We start from the raw sequence: 18,522 nt of genomic DNA, 5'->3' as shown, positions 1-18,522 counted from the left end.
AGGCCCCATGTGCTCTGAGGAGCTACTTCCTTTCCTGCACCCAAGGCCCTCCGGCCCCCACTGTTCCTTGCACAGACCTACAGGAAGGACTCCATCAGAGACACTGAGCATCCTCTCCCCATCTGGCAACCAGCACTGAGGAACTAATCAGAGGATCAGAAGTCTGTAGGAGATGAGGAACAGCTTTGAAGAGCAAACACCATTCTAATCCAAGTGAGATAAATGTATGTCAGGAAAGATGTAGACTGTTCGCCAGCCATCAAGACAACAGACAACAGCTGGGACAAGAGACAACAGAGCAATCCTTGAGCATAAGTGCTAAAGGGATGGGGAATAAGGAAAAATACAAAGAGAGATGAAAGTTTCCTTGGGCTTTCCTTGGAGCGGAGGTAGAGAGACAGAGAGCTGGAGGAGGGCTGGTTAGCCCAGGAACCCTGAAAAATGAGAAGAAAGAATAAGCACACCTCTACACACAAAAGTGTGTTGTGCATAACCCGAGGAGCTTGAGGTTCCCTCAAGTCCACCCACAGACTCCCAAGACCATGGGCTAGGAATCTCTGCTTTAGCGAAAGGGGCCCTATCTTGGTCTCTAACTCCAGTTTCAAGATCACTACCTAGACGGCCCAGTTGAACTGGGTGACCACAGTGACTGGTGGAGATTTGGAACCTGCAACCTGGGAGCCCCGATTGCAACCTCCAGCTTCAGAGGTTAAAATGTTGGAGTCTTCCTTTTTTTCTTGAGGCTACTAGAAGGTTCTTGATCCACACTGACAACTACATGGTACATGCACCCGTCAGCCTCCCTTCTCCCTCAGCAGGCATTGCTAAACCCCTGGTGGAAGCAAGGTAAGGCCTTCATAAATGTTCTCAGCACTGCCCTCCAGAGCTACCTGCTGACACTGCGCCACACACAGATGTGCACACCATCCCAGCATCAGCTCCTCCTTTATGCTGGAGATGGTGTTAACCATCCAGAGGAACACATGGTTTGACTTTTTTTTTTAAGTCTAGTAAAGTAATGAATTATATAAGATTTTTGCATATTTCCTCACCGTCTGTGATTAGCTGACAGGTTGTAGCTGTGGGCAGAAAATCCATTTCATCTGAAGCTAAGGGACTGATTTAATACCCTTCAGGTTCAGGTTCAGAGCAGGTAGCCGAAAGAGTCACAGAGCTCAATCTCAAAGATAAATCGTGTGTGTGCATGTGTGTGCACATGTGTGTGTAAAGAGTTACAGAGAAAAGTCCGAAGGCAGGTAAGAGGCGATCAGAAAGTTAAGATGTGAGGTCCTGTGAAGGCTGAGAAATCATTTTGGTCTAAGAAAAGTAACCCTTGTAATAATATCAAAGTTGAACCAACAGGTAAGCCAGTAAAATGCTTTTATTATTTGCCTTATTTGGATCTAGTCCATATTTCTATTTAATTGCTCCTCTCATTTTCTTAGGTAATAATTATAAGGCTAACTTTTCAAATAAAATAAAATTGTTCCTCTGCTCTACGTAGATTGGCTACAAAGCAGGTTAAGGCAAGTATTCCCAACCTCTTGTCCTAGTCAATCGATCTTGTGGTTTCTGTGTATGAACTGGGTGAAGAAGATTGTCTAATCCTACCTATTGCACTAATTATCTAAGGGTAAGCCACTTGGTCAGTGGGCCTCTCTCAGCTTCAGTTTCCTGGTTTATTAGATAATTATGTTTGACTAGTTAATAGAAGGTGTGTGTGTGTGTGTGTGTGTGTGCACATGGCATGCACTGGGGTTAAGTAGGGGTGTAACCATTTTGTAGGATAAACCAACAATTAGTTTCAGTATGTTCTATTGTGAGTCTCTAACCTTAACCTAATCACTATCCTCTGTGCCACTGGTCCAAGGACTTTGGCAAAGGTGAGATGGAAGGTCTAAAAAATCCATCACTGCAGTGTGTAAGAAACTAAAGCAATGACTCAATAATACCTTCTGATACCCCACACAATGGAAACCTTTGCTTTGCCTACGCTCACTGGGATTGCAGCCTCTTGGTCTGCAAAAGGAGGTAAGAAAGCCCATAGATGAGAATTTACTTACTTCTTACAAAAAATAGCATAAAAAATACTAAATTACTTAGAAACAAATATTTTACTGTCTGCATTTTTAATAATCTCTAGAAACTTTAAGATTCAATCACTGACTTCCTCAGTTTTATGCTGTATCCCAGAGGTTGATTCCTACAAACTGCATTTGCTACAATCACATACCCAAAGGCTTCAGGGAAAATTTGGCTCCTGGAAAGCACTGGTGGGAGAGTACAAGACAGGGAAAAGACCGGGCATTCCTTCTCCTCCCTCTTGGCATTCTTTGAGAGGTGTGTCTGGCAGTGACTCCTCTGTGCTTCTTCCTCCTCTTGCAAAGCTGCTCCGTCTGTGGTCCCAGCTCCTGCTGAGGCAGCCCCCACTATGGCTGGAGCTCTTACTGGGTGGCTCCCCAAACACCCACAACCTCCTCTCTTTGATCCTCCAGCCCTACAAGTAATAGCAACAGACTCCTGCTGTTGCTTATCTCCGGACTGCCTCATGGTGCCTGCAGCCCTCCCAATCTCTGCAACAAATTCCCTCCACGGGACCACTTGGCATGGGCTCTGCCTTCCTGGCTGAACTTGACTCCCACCCAACGGACTACAGGTCTCTAGAGCACAGATGTCGTGTTGAAGAATACAGAGACTCCAGAAAATGTACCTGGCAGATTCATTCCTCTTCTGCTGCTAGAAAAGATCTCTCAAAGGTTTTGTCTGCCAGACCACCTAGTACTATGAGCAGCTGAAGGAACACTAAGAAAATAATCAGGGAACCAGAACCCACTTTCCAGTCATGTACCTTGACAAGTACCTTAGAGTCAAATGACCCTGAGGTTACTCATGTCACAGGGGGATAAGAGTTCATCTGGTCTGCCCGACTAGCCGTTAGGCCTAAACACAGGAGAGCATGGAAACATGTTTTAGAAACTGACAGAGTCCTTGCAAATCCAAATGTGTCACTGCTATTATACAAGGCACAGATGACTTCCATAGAACAAACCAGGCTTTGTACTCAGCTTAGCCTGATTCTGATGTCTCCGCCTGACCTGTACTAAATGTACTGACAAAGGAAAAGTGTCCAGACTAGTGCCTGGCACATCTTACTGAGAGCTACGTGGGTCCTCGCTGTGAGTTGTGTGCCAGGCTCTCCTTGGCATCATGACAACATGTCAGTTCATGGAAGACCACAAAGGGAAGTCAGGATCAACTTACCAATGTCAAGGACCCTCTGCTTTGCCGTATGCTGCCGGGAGTGCCAGTACTTCCAGTATTTCAGCTGCTCATCTCGGTTTTTGTCTTCACTGAAGACCACCATCACCACGCTCTGCAGAGGGGAGAGCCATGCATCTTACTTTCTGTTCACAGCCTCTGCTTCTGGCAGAACTGTGTTTCTATAATGTTGCTTCTCTTGCTTGACAAAAGCCCAGACAAGCTCAGTTGTTTAAAACTGGGCCTCCTTAAAAAATGCCTGGGGAATGAGAACAGTACACAGGAAAAAGAATCCTACATCATTTTTTTTTTAAGTTGGCTCCACACAGGGCTTAAACTCACGACCAACTAAGCCATCCAGGCGCCCTCCATATCAGTTTTACCATGAATCATAACCAAATTCGCCAATTAACAGCACGTCCATGCGAGGTAAATGGGAATACCAAAAAAATCTTTTTTTGTACTGAAAACAAACACATTTCTGAAATATTGTATTCTTAAATGTAGAATTTGGCACCATTTGTAAAGAAGCAAGCATCTGTTTCTAGACTAATTAAGTGCCTTGGGCTGGAATACTGGAGTACTAAGAGAAATACTAAAGTAATGAGAGAAATACCACAAGATGAGTTCATACCAAGGAACACAGATCCAAACTACAGATATTTCACAGACCAAAAGAGGTAAGGCCAACTATTTATTTATTTCAACGCAATTTGAATGTACTTGCTTGAGAAACTAATTATATCTTGTAGAAATAAGAATCCCCAACCCCTTTTGGTTCTAAATTATAAAAACCCTCATTAAACTAAATACACACTTATCACTTATGAGATGGAGAAGTTATCAACACATACCCCCAAAAATCCCCTTAACTACAGTATCAGGGATACTGCCTCTCTCCTTCTTACTCCATAACCAAAATATTCCTTAGACATTTTCCTACTATTCCAGAATATTTCATTGACTCTCATTCCTTAATAACTTCTCCTTTGTAGCATTTTGCACACTTGTAGTCATTTACTTAATTATTTACAATTGTTCAGTCGATGACAATGTGTTCCCTTTGACTTCAAACTCAAAGAGGACAAGGACAGTGGCCTGGAGTCTGGCAAATAATAGATACCAAATACATGCTTGCAATTGTACTGTTCTTTCAAAATCTGGCTCATTCCCAAAGTATGTGTGAATATTTGTTGGATTAGAGACCAGATATTAGGAAAACTAGTTTAGAAATATGTATCCATATTATTCAAATACACAAGCAGCATGAACCTCAAAGGTAAGGTACAAAGAAATGACAAGGGGAACCACTGGCTGTGCTGGTGAAATATGAGCTACAAGCTCTTCATTCTTCTCTCTCCCACCTCCTCAAACTTTGCCATTTACAGTTGTTCCCCTTCCCCATGGTTTCAGTTACCCACATTTGGTCAACCATAATCTAGAAGCAGATGCGTGCCTTCTGATATATCATCCAAAGGTCAGTAGTAGCCTAACATTACAGTCACAATGCCCACGTCATTCAACTCACTTCATCTTATCACATAGGTATTTTATCATCTCGCATCATCATGAGAAGAGTGAGTACGGTACAATAAGATATTCAGAGACCAAGATACCACATTCACATAACTTTTATGATAGTGTATTGTTATAACTGTTCTATTTTATTATCTGTTGTTGTTAATCTCTTACTGTGCTAATTTATAAGTTAAACTTTATCATAGGTATGTATTTAGAGGAAACACCATAGCATATATATGGCTCAGTATATCCATGGTTTCAGGCATCCATTTGGAGGTCCTAGAATGTATTCCCCACACATAAGGGGCAGGTCTACTGTTTATGTAAAAGTTCACTGTGTGGCCTCCTAGTGTTTATTATGTCTTTCTGTTCCAAAATAAAAATAACAGGTAATATTTTCTTTCCTTAGCAAATAACTATATTATTAGCCCAAGTAATGGCATATTCTTGATCTGGAAATTTGTCTTCACTGATAAAGCGAATGTCAGCTTGAAAATGCTATTACCAAGCAAGCATACATGCTTCAACTCAGAATGAAATACAGTTCTCCAAAGTAATGCAGGTAAGTTCCAAGTGAATCCCTCTTTCTCCAGGGTGCTTACTTATTCTCCTAGGGCTGAGGCATAAGAAAGATCCCCTCTGAGAGGCACCATTCTAACTCACTAAAGGTGTTAGATTGAAGTCCTTGAGAAAGGAGGGCTTGATTTAGCCAAAATAAAACAGATGGAAAGAAAACTTCCATATTAAATTATTTATATGATTTCAATGAAGCAAAATTCTTGGAAAAGTTTCTGTACTTAAAACTCCTGTCATGGCATTAGAATGTGAACCGTCCATCATCTTTTCATGGTAATGATAATGGTGTTGTTAAAGGGGGTATTTGTGACTTATATGCTTGCTTGTAATGTACAAGATTGTTTTTTAAAAAGTAAGTTTATCCAGAGTCTTTTTACCTGGCATCTACATGGGAAGCTGTGGAGTGTGAAATCTAGCATATATATCCAGAGGTGAATCCCAGGCTAAAATGCCTCTGGCTTTTAGCCCTCCATGGGACTCAACACAGTGTACCCTAGTGGTTAAGAGAATAGGTCTAAGAATCTGACTGCCTGGGATGTGTCCTAATTCCCTCACATTTTAGCTGTGTAACCTTGGCCAGTCACTAGCCTCTAAAAAGCCAAGATTCCTCATCTGTAATATTATGAAAATAGTGCCTATGTCATAGGGTTGTTGTTAGTTTCAAATGAATTGCTATAAATACATGACACTTAACATAGCGCCTGGCATATAGAAGATATACTCAATAAATACTAGTTGTTATTTTGTGGCTCTTGTTATTGTTGTTATTATTAATTATAGCATCTCTCTACCATTATTGTTGTTATTACTATTTTTTAAGATGTTATTTATTTATTCACAAGAGACACAGAGAGAGAGAGGCAGAGATACAAGCAGAGGGAGAAGCAAGCTCCATGCAGGGAGCCCGACGTGGGACTTGATCCTAGGTCTCCAGGATCATGCCCTGGGCTGAAGGCGGCGCTAAACCACTGAGCCACCTGGGCTGCTCCTGTTATTACTATTTTGGTTATTATTACTATATCCCTCCACCATTATGAAAATAAGGAGGAGGAGGATGGCATCCCTCTGCCTTGACCAGAGGGTAGGAACACTCCAATTCCCCTGGCAGGCACATAACAAACCAGGCACCTTTCCAGTTGCAATGGGCTCAGCCTTGGGTGGAACATGAGCTCCACATCTTCTTCTCACTCTCAACTGCCCTGCCTCCTACAGCTCTGATCTGGGACTGGGACAGGCTTGGAGGGAGGAAGAACTTTAGGATTGAGAAATGAGTGGCAATACTTCCTTCTCTTTCTCATTAAAACAAAGCCAGAAAATCTAGCTGTCTCAGAGATCACCACTGAAATTTGTACCTAAAGCTAGTAACTGACAAGCTGCCCAGCAAGTGACAAAATACTCTTCTTTCTCTTCTACTTTACTTGCTATCTTTGCAGGGGATTCTAGGATGGGGGCAAACACACTATGCTCTAGGCACAGCATGGCATTCTTTTCAGTGTGCTGAAGTGCTTAGGAGGCAGTAGCTACGGACAAAATAAGATAGAGTGGGCACTATGCACAGTGCATGTAAAATAAATCATTTTACAATAGGGCAGGAAAGCCCTTCAACCTCCTTTCAGAGAGCTCTGCTATGATTTTCCTTTTCAGTAGAGAAGGGTTACCAGTTCCCCCCCTTTCTTGGCAGCAGCAAGAATGCCAGAGCAGGTAAACTTCCAGCACGGTTCCATTTCCCACAAACAGAACTAATACTTACGAAGGTGAAAATTCCACCAAGTCACTCCTGGTCGGGATCATATCATGCCTCACTTTACTCCTGAGTAAGCAAGCACTGGGCTGCAGAAGGCTTAACTTTAGCCAAGTTGCAAAGGACACAATAAATTACATCCCCCCATACTGGAAACAGCAGCAGCTCTTTTTCTGCCCACAAATAAGGTCGGATGTACAGCCACTTGCTTGAAAAATTAAGATCAATTGACTGAAAACAAGAACAACTGGGTAGCACAAACGCAATGAAGGAAGCTGGGAAAATACAGTCAGAAAGCATGCCCCAACCATGTCCCTTCCCTGGCATTTATTGGTTACTGATTAAAATGATAAACTGGAAGCCAGTAAGTTCTCCTGCTCCAGCTCTCTGACATTTGTTCTAGAATTATTTATTTTGGAATTTTTTCCACGCCCTTCCACAAGACTGTTAGATAGCAATTCCCTTCATCTGATCCCTCTGTGCTTTATTTAAGAAATGAGGCTCATACCCGGACTTTGCTGATTGGGTGTCGGAAGCATTTGTTGTCTCCAGTCTCACTGAGCGTTATGGCATAGAACTGTCCTTTGTTGAGGTAGGTCATGGGGCCCTCCCCCTGCTTCTGACGCAAAGATTTGGTGGCTTCCAGAGTGTACTGAAATGTGCCGCTGTGAACAGAAAACAGTAGTCAGAGTCACTCACTTGGACATTTCTGCCTTCCTAATCAATTTCACATTTACAGTATTTTGTATAAATATTAACCAATACTTACTCTATTTCAGAGACAAAACACAGCAAGCATATGGCAAAAGAGATGCAACCTGACCAAAGGTCACTGCCAATACAATGTATACAACATTTCTAATAGTGGCTCATAAACCTGATGGTTTAGAAGGGGAGAAAGTCCACGAGGTGCCTGTCCAATTATGCAAGGCTATGCCAGGAGAACCTGTTAGGTCTTGGGTGACAATCAGTAATGCCTGAGGCTTAAGAATTGATAGAATTTGCCACTTTCATCCTAGCAACAAGCCAAATGTGTGAAAGCTTTTGTTCAATTCATACCTGTACTTAACTGTCTTTTTTGCATAACTAAGATGTCGCAAATAGCTATATCCCACTTTAAAACATTTCAAAACGTGAAAATCTAAAACTCAGACCCTCACTGTTGAGAATCTAGTTCCATAACAGTGACTGTTGCTTTTATATTTCGTTTTCTATTTTAAGACTGCAAAAGAACTCATTAAAGAATCACTACTGCTCCAAATCAGGAGTTTGTCAATAATGGACCACTGGTCAAATCCAGCTCCCTGCCTATTATTGTAAATGAAGTTTTATTGGAACAAAGCTATGTTCATTTTTTTTTTTAGATTTTATTTATTTATTCACAAGAGACACCGAGAGAGAGGCAGACATAGGCAGAGGGAGGAAAAGCAGGCTCCATGCAGGGAGCCCGATGGGAGACTCGATCCTGGAACTCCAGGTTCACGCCCTGAGCCAAAGGCAGACACTCAACCGCTAAGCCACTCAGGCGTCCCAGCTAAGTTCATTCATTTAGATCTTGTCTACAGCTACTTTCACACTACAACAGCAGGGTTTAGTAGTTGTGACGTATAGTGTGCCAAATCTAAAACAGTCACTATCTAACCCATTGTAGAAAAAGTTTGCAAATCTCTGCTCTACACAATTTCCCTAATATTTTTAAAATAGTACTTAATTTACAAAATAAAAGCATTGATTTTCCCAACTTTGAAGAATGTATCAATTACTTAAAATAAACAACAGGTAAGAACCACCGGTGGTCAACAGGTTTGACCACTGTGGTCAAAAAAGACCAGAGTCTTTTTTGTTCAGTATGTTGATTCAGAAATATGTATTTCTGCTATACTACAGGATGGCTGATAGTGTTGATCCAATAACCAATGCTTTGTGCACTTCATCACCAGAAACTCTTCACTAGGCCTATCTATTTTCTCAGCTCTTTGATTTCATAGTCTTTGAAAGGCTAGGTGTAAAAATGCCTCAAAGTTCACCTCTGGAAATGGTCTACTTACAAGATTATGAGAGACCCCTATTTTCTAGGTTAAATATTTCTGCAACGTTTAATTTTTTGTAACTTCCATAAGGAGAAAGAAATTTGAAGGGCACAATAATATTCCTCTTTTTATGAGAACAACCTTACACATGAGCTGATAAACCAAGCAAATTCCGGAATACATATCTTAGAGGACATGGTGGGAAATAAATCATTCAAGACAGAACCAATTTCACTGTTATTTTGCCTGGAAAGCAATTTCAATACAACTACTGAATCATAACATTTGAGACCTGGACAGGATATTAGGAATCACCTAGACCAGCAGCTTGCAACTTTGTCTAGGGCACAGGCTGCCTTAAAACAAACAAACAAAAAACAAAAACCAAAAAAACATGAAGAAAGCTGTGAACCTTCTCCCCGGAAAAAAGCACATAGGAACAGAAATCGTTCTGAATATAATTTTGGGGGTTTCATGCTCCCCAAGTGTATCCATAACACAGGAAATAAAAGCACCTTCCTCATTTCACAGGTGAGGAAAGGGTGAGAAACTTGATCACTCCAGTGGACAATGCAGCAGAAAGAAAAGATAGATCCAGTGATTGGCAGGTCAATCAATGCTCTTTTTACCAGCCTGATAGCTGATTACATGGCAATCTGGGTTTATATAGCATATATAATTTAAATTATACATGTATTTCCACATTTTAGAAGGGGACTTGGAACTCTATGTTCCCTACTTCACCCCTCCCACTCACAAACACCACACACTGAAACTGACTCGGATGATCTGGGGCAGATGACTGGGGAGCCTGAGGCTGGAGCAAGATCCTGAAGGATCAGGAGAACTGAAGGTGGAAACAGAGAGAATAGAAGAGGACCACAAATGTAAAAGCAAAGGAGCGAGAAATACGGTGGGACACAAGGTTTAAAGTACAAAGGAACCAGCACATAGAGGGCCCTGCCCACCTTCATGAGTAATTTGTGTCTAATCCTGTCTGAAATGGTGACATCACTGATAAATTTTGTGAAACAAAAGAGATCAATTCATTTCTTGCCATTCTCTTCTATCCATGGGGCATGACCATAACCAAAGTCTTTGAACATCCGGTCTCTCCACCTAGAATGTTCTTAATCTTCCTTCTTTCCCTGGAAAACTCCTGCTCACAATCCTTTAGCACCTGGCTCCAATGCCCTCTTCCTGCAAGCTTTTCCCATCCCCACCACTCCTAACCCCCACCACACACAGACCCATAGGTCTTCTCAGCTATCTGTTTATGTATCTCTGTAGCAGGACTGATTCATCTCTTAGCAAATTGTAATTGTCCATCACTACATTTGTCCCCTCCAAAAGTCTATGGGCTTCTTATAAGGAGAGGTTCTATCTTATTCCCATACCTTTTGCATTACTTGTACATGGAAGGCACCAGTATGATAGTTGGTAGCTAATTATGTGCAAAGTGGAACAGAAGAGAAAAGAAAGTGCTTGCAGGAAGATCAATTACATTAAAACAGTTCAGAATATGAATAAGAGTAAGCTATAAGGAACAGGACATGTAGAAAAGAACATTCAGCACTTGGCAAGTGTGATTAAAGTGTAGCAAAAAGTCAGGTAGATCTTTACACCTGTAGGGTGAGTAACTAGAGGATGGTTGCATCATTAGCCACAATAGGAAATAAAAGCAGAACAGATATCAAAGAAGTGGAGAAGGAAGGAAGAAAAGAAAAAGAAAGGTAAAGAGTTCCAATTATTCACATACTATGTTGGAGGTCCATGTGTCTGAGATTCAGAGAACCACCTAAGAAGGGATATCTAACCAACAGAAGAACGGAAAAAGGGAATAGGCCTCAGAATATAGGTCAAGATTGGAAACAGTAATTTAGAAGTCACTATATAAAGAAAATAATTTGTTTTAAAGGTTCAAAAGTATAAGTTGGGGATACATTTAAAGTGTGATCAGTTCATTAGTTTCTTGGGGCATCTCCTGATAACCTACCCTGATGTCTGGTCATACAGGTACTCCTCAGCCCCAACTGAAGCACTCCGGAATTTCTGCAAAATTTAAAAGTCATCAAAATTAAAACAAATACATAAGTCATCATGAAAAAAAAAGGGGGGGGGAGTAATAAATGTGTCCAAACAGTTTTATCCTCACTTCAGAAAGAAAGATAATACATTTTTTAGTATTGTTTTCAATTACAATGAAAATATTTACTTACTATTTGTGCATAGAACTTGCAAATCACCTGCACATTGAGGATTATACTTAACAGAAAAGACATTTGTGCTTTGTGTATTATTCATATGTCCATATTCACATGTCCGCAGGAGTTCTGAAAGTGTGTAGGTACTGGAACCTATTTCTTCAAACATATAAAACATTGCTTCCATTTCCTATTATCTCCAATGCTTATTCCGAAAGTCACAAATTCTAAGTTAATACAATACTAACTACAGAGAGGCCACATGCATACACAGCATAGGGCAGTATTTAGAATGGTTAGGGGCAGAGTTTCTAGGGAAAGGCTGTCTTAGCATCAAGTTCTAACTCTTACCCACTACCTGTATAAACTGAGGCAAGGGCCAGATTTTCTCCATCTATAAAATGCTCATTTGCAGTGATAAGAAGCATAAATATGATAAGAGATGTGAAGTACTAAGTACAGTATCTGGTACATAGTGAGCTCTATCTGTATTCAATTCTATTATATAGTAATCACTTGTGCATATTCAGTGCCCTTGTCTAAGACTGTCATTATCACAATATTGTAAGTTTTGTACACAAAACTTTTAAGGGAAACTCTAAGTCCTAGTATTATACATGATGAAGCTTGGATCCAGAGATCTCCAGTTGTTGTTAGGTGCAAGTAGGATACACTTTGTTACATTTTAAAACCCTTTCAAAAGCAGATGCACAGAAGCCCCAGCTCTTGATCCTTAAGTGAATATAACAGAATGAAAAAGTACTTGATTTACCCCAAACACCTGGTCCTCCCACTGTGACCTTTTTGCATGATCTCTTTCAAAGAAATAACTTTCCTGCTTCTCATTTCCCAGCCATAAGCTTCCATCCTTTGACTAGCAGTTTGAAGGTTTCCTTCTCAGGAAAGGGTTACTCAGCTATTTTCCAAATTTTCTTCACAATCCCTAATCACCATCTTTAGAATTCAGTTTATATGTACATATATATGATCTTCTTTTTATGCAGTCTTATAAATTCCCTGGATCCAAGCAAATGGTTTGCCTTTCAAAGTGCATCCTAGGAACATTTCACAAATACTTGACTGATTAAGTAATTGTGACAAAGAATCAAAGAAAACAGATTTGTGTTTCTTTTACAATCAATCAACAAAGCATGCAATGGGAATATTCTGGGGCTCTACCAACTGAATGGGCCCAGAGAAATACAGAAAATATATAAAACACTGTCCTGGCCTCAAAAATATAGTTGAGGAGATATACTGGTAGAGGAGATAGGTAAATTCACATTAACAACAAGAACAAATGGAAGTAAAATACAGCAAATGACTAGATGTGAAAGTCTATTTTGAATCATTCATTCATTCATTCATTCATTCAGGTGTCCTAGCTGGAGAAACACAAAATGAGCATTGCCAGGAAAGGAAAATCACCAAGATTACAGGAAGATTTCGTGGAAATTGTGGAGATTGCTCTAACCCCGGGAAGCTACAAGAGAAGCTGGATTAATTGAAGGAATAGAGAAAAAGTAATCCAGAGGACCAACATGAGTCAAGACAAAATGATAGATATAAATGTGGCTCATATATGGGGCCAAGGACATAGGCCTGATTTGAGTATGAAGAGAGGATCTAAAAATCTAGGTTACACACTTAGTTTCTCAAGCAACCAGCCACATCTTAAATACTAAATTGCCATATATGTCTATTGGCTACTACATATATGGCTATTGGCTACTACACTGGAGAGAATAAAGGAAATTTCCATCACTGCAGAAAGTTCTGCTGGACAGGCTGATCTGTGAAAAGGTATTTACGCTTAGTATAGTTAAGAATTAGGAAATTTTTGAGTAGGAGGGGAGCATGATGAAAAGGGCATTTAAGGAAGACAGAGGAGATGCATTTCCAAGGTGTTCTTTGAAGGAATATGCAGTAACCCATAACAACACATGATGAACCAGTATCAGTAAACATGGCCCTCAGTGAATTTATTGTCCATGCCATAGAACTCTGAGGCCTAAGGCTTAACTAGCCTACTACAACATATTGGACTAATAAATTCAATGATTCTAATCCCTCAGGTGATGCAAGAAGGTGTGATACACTACAATTGTTCAGATTCAAAGAGATGGTCAACTATACGCTGATTAAAATAGAGAATCTTACTCCAATAACATGAATGTATGTGGATAAGAACTATGAAAAAATAAATATAGTAGACATGTTACCAACGTGAATACTACTTTTTTCAAGCTTAAAATGTTATCCTTAATTCTTTTATATTGTCTTTATAATTTAAGAAAAAAAATTATTCCACCTGGAAAAATCACAGTTCTTTATGAGACCTGATCACATTGACGGATCATATGGCCCTGCGTGATTTGGTGAGAATTACAGCCGAAACATTTGGGTCTTTACAGTTACCAACTATTTGGAAAACTTTTAATATTAATTCATAGGATGCCAAAAGGCAGGCAGACAGCCAACATCACTATACCTTACCGTGATCTGATATAATGCATCCATACATTTCTTCATTCAGACTGACAAAAATGATAGTAAAGAAGGTATAACATACTTTAAAGATTACCCTGAGGGATGCCTGGGCGGTTCAGCAGTTGAGCGTGTGCCTTCGGCTCAGGATGTGATCCCGGGGTCCTGGGATCAAGTCCCGCATCGGGCTCCCCACATGGAGTCTGCTTCTCCCTCTGCCTATGTCTCTGCCTATCTCTCTGCATGTCTCGTGAATAAATAAAATCTTAAAAAAAATAAATAAAGACTACCCTGAAAGGACTTGAGATACCAGGCAATATTAGAATGTTATATTTAAATTCTGAATATTAGAATTCTAGTGTTTTTCTTAGGTGGGAGCAAAGAGACACCTGCTAAGAGTCTAGTGTGAAAAGACAAATGATTCTTCAACTGTCAGAAAATCAGATACTTTCTGATTCCATGCCTGTGGTCTGTGATCAGTCACCATTTTTTTTAGGTCTTATCATTCATTTATTCATTCATCCACTCTTTCAATAAAGGCTAAGCATCTACTTTGTATCAGGCAGTGTCCTAGGTGCTACAGGTACCAAAGTGAACCAGAAGAGGCCTCTGCTCTCATGAAGCTTCTGGTCTAGCAGAGAAAACACATTACTTGAAAAGAGCAACAGAGTTCCAGGAACTGAGAAAATAAAAATGAGTCCCACTGACAATCAGTCTTGGTGTACTACTTCCAGTGGCACACAGACAAGGCCAACAGCAACATTCCAACAGAAGCCCAGAAGACAGTCACACACTGCTATAAAAGTGAATAACATGTCTTCCTTCTGAGGGACTGCTGCTTTCTTGGCAAAGGCATCTTCAGTCCTGCTTTGCTCATCTCATTGCCTGAACCATGGTTACCCAGTTTCCAAGATGCCCCCAATGTCTTATATCCAGTCCAGAGCTGACGGTCACATCTGTAATCCCTTCTTACACTTACCCACTGTAAGCCCAAACACTCTTTCTGAGTTGTTCCTAAGGGTCCCCTGCTGAAGCAGGCTAAATAAATGTAATCCTGCTTACAGATGTGTTCATGGTGGTCTTTAGCTGGGAGACTTAGTTACAGAGAAAATTTACTGGGAACAGAAGGGAGGATGGGGAGGGCTTCCTTGAGTAAGTACACAGGAAGAAGGGTGAGAGAAGGGGCAAAGAATATTTTAGAAGAGTGCTGTCCAATAGAATTTTGTGTAAAGATGGAAGTGTTCTGTATCTTCATTGTCCAATGTGGTAGTACTGCTCACATCAAGGACTTAAAATGGTAGTTAGTGGGACTGAGAAACTAAAATTCTTGATTTTATTTAACTGTAACTGCCACACATGGCTAGCAGCTATGGCATTACAAAGCACAATTCTAGAACGCGGAGCAGCATGTACAAAGGTCCTGAGGCAGGAGGAAGTATATCAGGTTCACAGAACTGTATGGAGCCCACAGCAGAAAGCATAAGGGGGAAAGAGGTCCACGATGAAGTGGGAAAGGCAGAGGAGAAGCAGAATATACAATGCTTTCTATACCTGTTAAAGATTTAGATATTAAAACTAAAAGCAATGGGATTTAAGTGATGCGGTGGTGATACAATCAGAGAAGCATGTCAAAAACAGCATCCCTGGTACAGTGTACAAAAACAGGCAGAGATAATGACAGATTGTTCCAGCATGGTGGAAGTGGAATAGAGAAAACTAGATGGCTTTGAGAGATACTTAATAAGTAATACTGGGGGCAGCCCTGGTGGCTCAGAGGTTTAGCACCGCCTTCAGCCCAGGGTGGGATCCTGGAGGCCCCGGGATCGAGTCCCACGTCGGCCTCCCTGCATGGGACCTGCTTCTCCCTCTGCCTGTGTCTCTGCCTCTCTCTCTCTCTATGTCTCTTATGAATGAATAAATAAAATCTTAAAAAAAAAAGTAATACTGACATAATTGACAATGTATGATGAAGGAGAGCAGAATATCAAGCAAATATCCTAGTTTCTTAAGAAACCAGGATGCTGATGCTACCAACTAAGGTGGAAAACACAGGAAAGATTATAAATCAGTTTTGGGATAGGTGGAGAGTCATAGGCAGTTGGATATAAAGGTCTGGAGCAAAGAGAAGAGAACTGGGCTAGAGAAAAAAATTTGTAAGTTTTTAGTATATACATGATAACTGAAGCTGTAGACATGTAGCCAAGAGCATTTTAAAGAAGAAAGAGTGATCAAAGCATCAAATGGTGCTGCAAAGTACCAGCTGCAACAGATGAGGGTTTTCCATAGCCATGATATTCATGAAGTGGGAAGATGACTACTACGAATCTGAATAATGGTTCATACAATCTCATCAAATTTCACTACACATAGAGAAATCTAAATCTCCCTAAAGTATAAAATATATACACTAGAGATTTTCCAAAATTTTGCTTGATCCAAAAACAGATATAATAAAATGATATAAGTCTGATAGTAACATATGCACTATGTCATATGTTTACAATAAACATAGTAAAATCAAGTGTATTAATCACAAGTGAAGCTATGTTCCAATTTAGTACTTGATTCCACATTAAGATTTTATTCTTTAAAAAAAATTTTTTTAGTATAGTTGACATACAATGTTACATTAGTCTCAGGTGTATAACATAGTGAGTCAACTTTTCTATATTTTGCCACTCTCATCACACATGTAGCTACCATTTGTCACCATACAACACTTTTACAATATCACTGATGATATTCCTTATGCTAGCCCTTTATCTCTACGACTTATTCCATAACTGGAAACCTGTATCTCACACTCCCCTTCACTCATTTTGCCCATCCCCTCACCCGTCTTCCCTCTGCCAACCATCAGTCTGTTCTTTGTATTTATAGGTCTGATTCTGCTTTTGTTTATTCATTTGTTTTGTTTTTTAGATTCCACATCAGTGAAATCATATGGTATTTGTCTTTCTCGAAATGACTTATTTCACTTTGTATAATACACCCTAGGTCTTTGCTGCAAATGACAAGATCACGCCCTTTTTTATGATTGCTTATTATTCCATAGTGTGTGTGTGTGTGTGTGTGTGTGTGTGTAATACATCCTATCTTACTAAGGTTTTATTATTTAAATATGTGGAAGGAAATGAACTCCCAGTTAAAAATTAATCATGCTGGACAGGGCTTAAATTCAGGCTAACTTCTAGTATCAGTCTGCTGATGAATATAAAATCAATAGACTAACCATTATATGTCTATTGAGTATGACAAATGATCATTCTTTGCATTTCAGGATTCTCTAAAAACTATGCTAATTTGACAAATAATATGCCAGGGGTTGAATTATGAAATGCATGGTAGAAATATCTGGTGCTTGCCCATATATAGTTCTTTTCCTGAGTACACGGCAGGACTGAACTTCTCAGCCCCCTTGCAGTTAGTTAAGACCCTGTGACTAGTTCTAGCCAATAACATATGAGCAAGAGTGGCCCATGTCACTTCCAGGTCAAAGTGTTTGCAAGTCAGTCTGCAATCTTATGATCTCACTTCACCAGTAAGGGTGAAGCCACATTTAGAGATGGTAATGTCATAAAAAGGAGGAAATTTGGATTTCCGAGTCACTAATAAGAAAAGAGGTCTGCAGATGTGTATCAGGATTATTATTAACAAGAAATAAACTTTGAGTATATTAAATCACTGAGATCTTAGTGCTCCTTTATTCACAAAACTAGACAAACTAATGTTAACTGACACAAAATCACAGTACAGAATAAAATTCTTCCATTTTGATTCTTTTTTTTTAAGATTTTATTCATTTATTCATGAGAGACACAGAAAGAAAGAGGCAGACACATAGGTAGAGGGAGAAGCAGGCTCCCTGCAAGGAGTCCAATGCAGGACTCGCGACCCCACGATCACATCCTGAGCCAAAGGCAGACATTTAACCGCTGAGCCACCCAGGTGTTCCTCTACTTTGATTCTTATTATGACTATATAATTTTTCTATCCAAACTCTTCCTTCCATGTCTTAATATTTACATGTTTCCTAAAAACATCCTAGGTGTTAATACCTCCCTGATTGTATTTATCAGTTATACTCCTTTACTTATTAGCTGTGTGACCTTTGGCAAGTTTCTTAACCTCTCTGAACCTCTATCTTTTCATCAGTAAGATGGAAACAATAACATCTTTTTGGAATTATAGTAAGGATTAGAAATAAAATGTGTAAGCCACAGTGGCTGGCACACAGTACTACAAAATAAATGGCAACTATCATTATTTCTCTTCACAGATATAGACAGATAGTAAGCTTCTAGAGGATAAAAATCAAAGCATCCTTCCTTCTGTCCTCTACTCCAACATCTAGCACAGCACCTAACACTAGTAGTAAACATTTACCAAATGTTTTTTACAAAGGAGCTGTACAATAAAATGTAAATCAAATTCCCTAAAATCAATCCATTAAAGAACTTTTTTTCAATTTTTTTTAAGATTTTATTTATTTATTCATGAGAGACACACACACAGAGAGAGAGAGGCTGAGACACAGGCAGAGGGAGAAGCCGGCTCCATGCAGGGAGCAAACTCAATCCCAGGTCTCCAGGATCAGGCCCTGGGCTGAAGGCGGCGCTAAACCGCTGAGCCACGGGGGCTGCCCAATCCATTAAAGAACTTTTTAATGCTACCACTGTCTTAAGCACTAAGATCCCAGCCTGAG

General features: G+C 40.0%; 1 protein-coding gene across 5 annotated transcripts in view; it reads right to left on the bottom strand.

Moving 5' to 3' along the window:
• GRHL2 (grainyhead like transcription factor 2) overlaps window positions 1–18,522 on the bottom strand; it is a 159,972-nt gene that overhangs the window by 77,619 nt on the left and 63,831 nt on the right. For all 5 annotated transcript variants that reach the window (XM_055303344.1, XM_055303345.1, XM_055303346.1 and 2 more), the window contains exons 5-7: window positions 11,123–11,178; window positions 7,605–7,761; window positions 3,262–3,373 (exon numbers count right to left, since the gene is read on the bottom strand). In XM_055303344.1, the coding sequence (XP_055159319.1) occupies window positions 3,262–3,373; window positions 7,605–7,761; window positions 11,123–11,178 (325 nt within the window). The remainder of the gene's footprint in view (window positions 1–3,261; window positions 3,374–7,604; window positions 7,762–11,122; window positions 11,179–18,522) is intronic.

This window comes from Nyctereutes procyonoides, unplaced genomic scaffold, assembly GCF_905146905.1.
Source record: "Nyctereutes procyonoides isolate TBG_1078 unplaced genomic scaffold, NYPRO_anot_genome, whole genome shotgun sequence".
NCBI classification, from domain to species: domain Eukaryota; kingdom Metazoa; phylum Chordata; class Mammalia; order Carnivora; family Canidae; genus Nyctereutes; species Nyctereutes procyonoides.
Note: the sequence above shows the minus strand (reverse complement) of the source record. Positions and strands in the feature narration are given on the sequence as shown.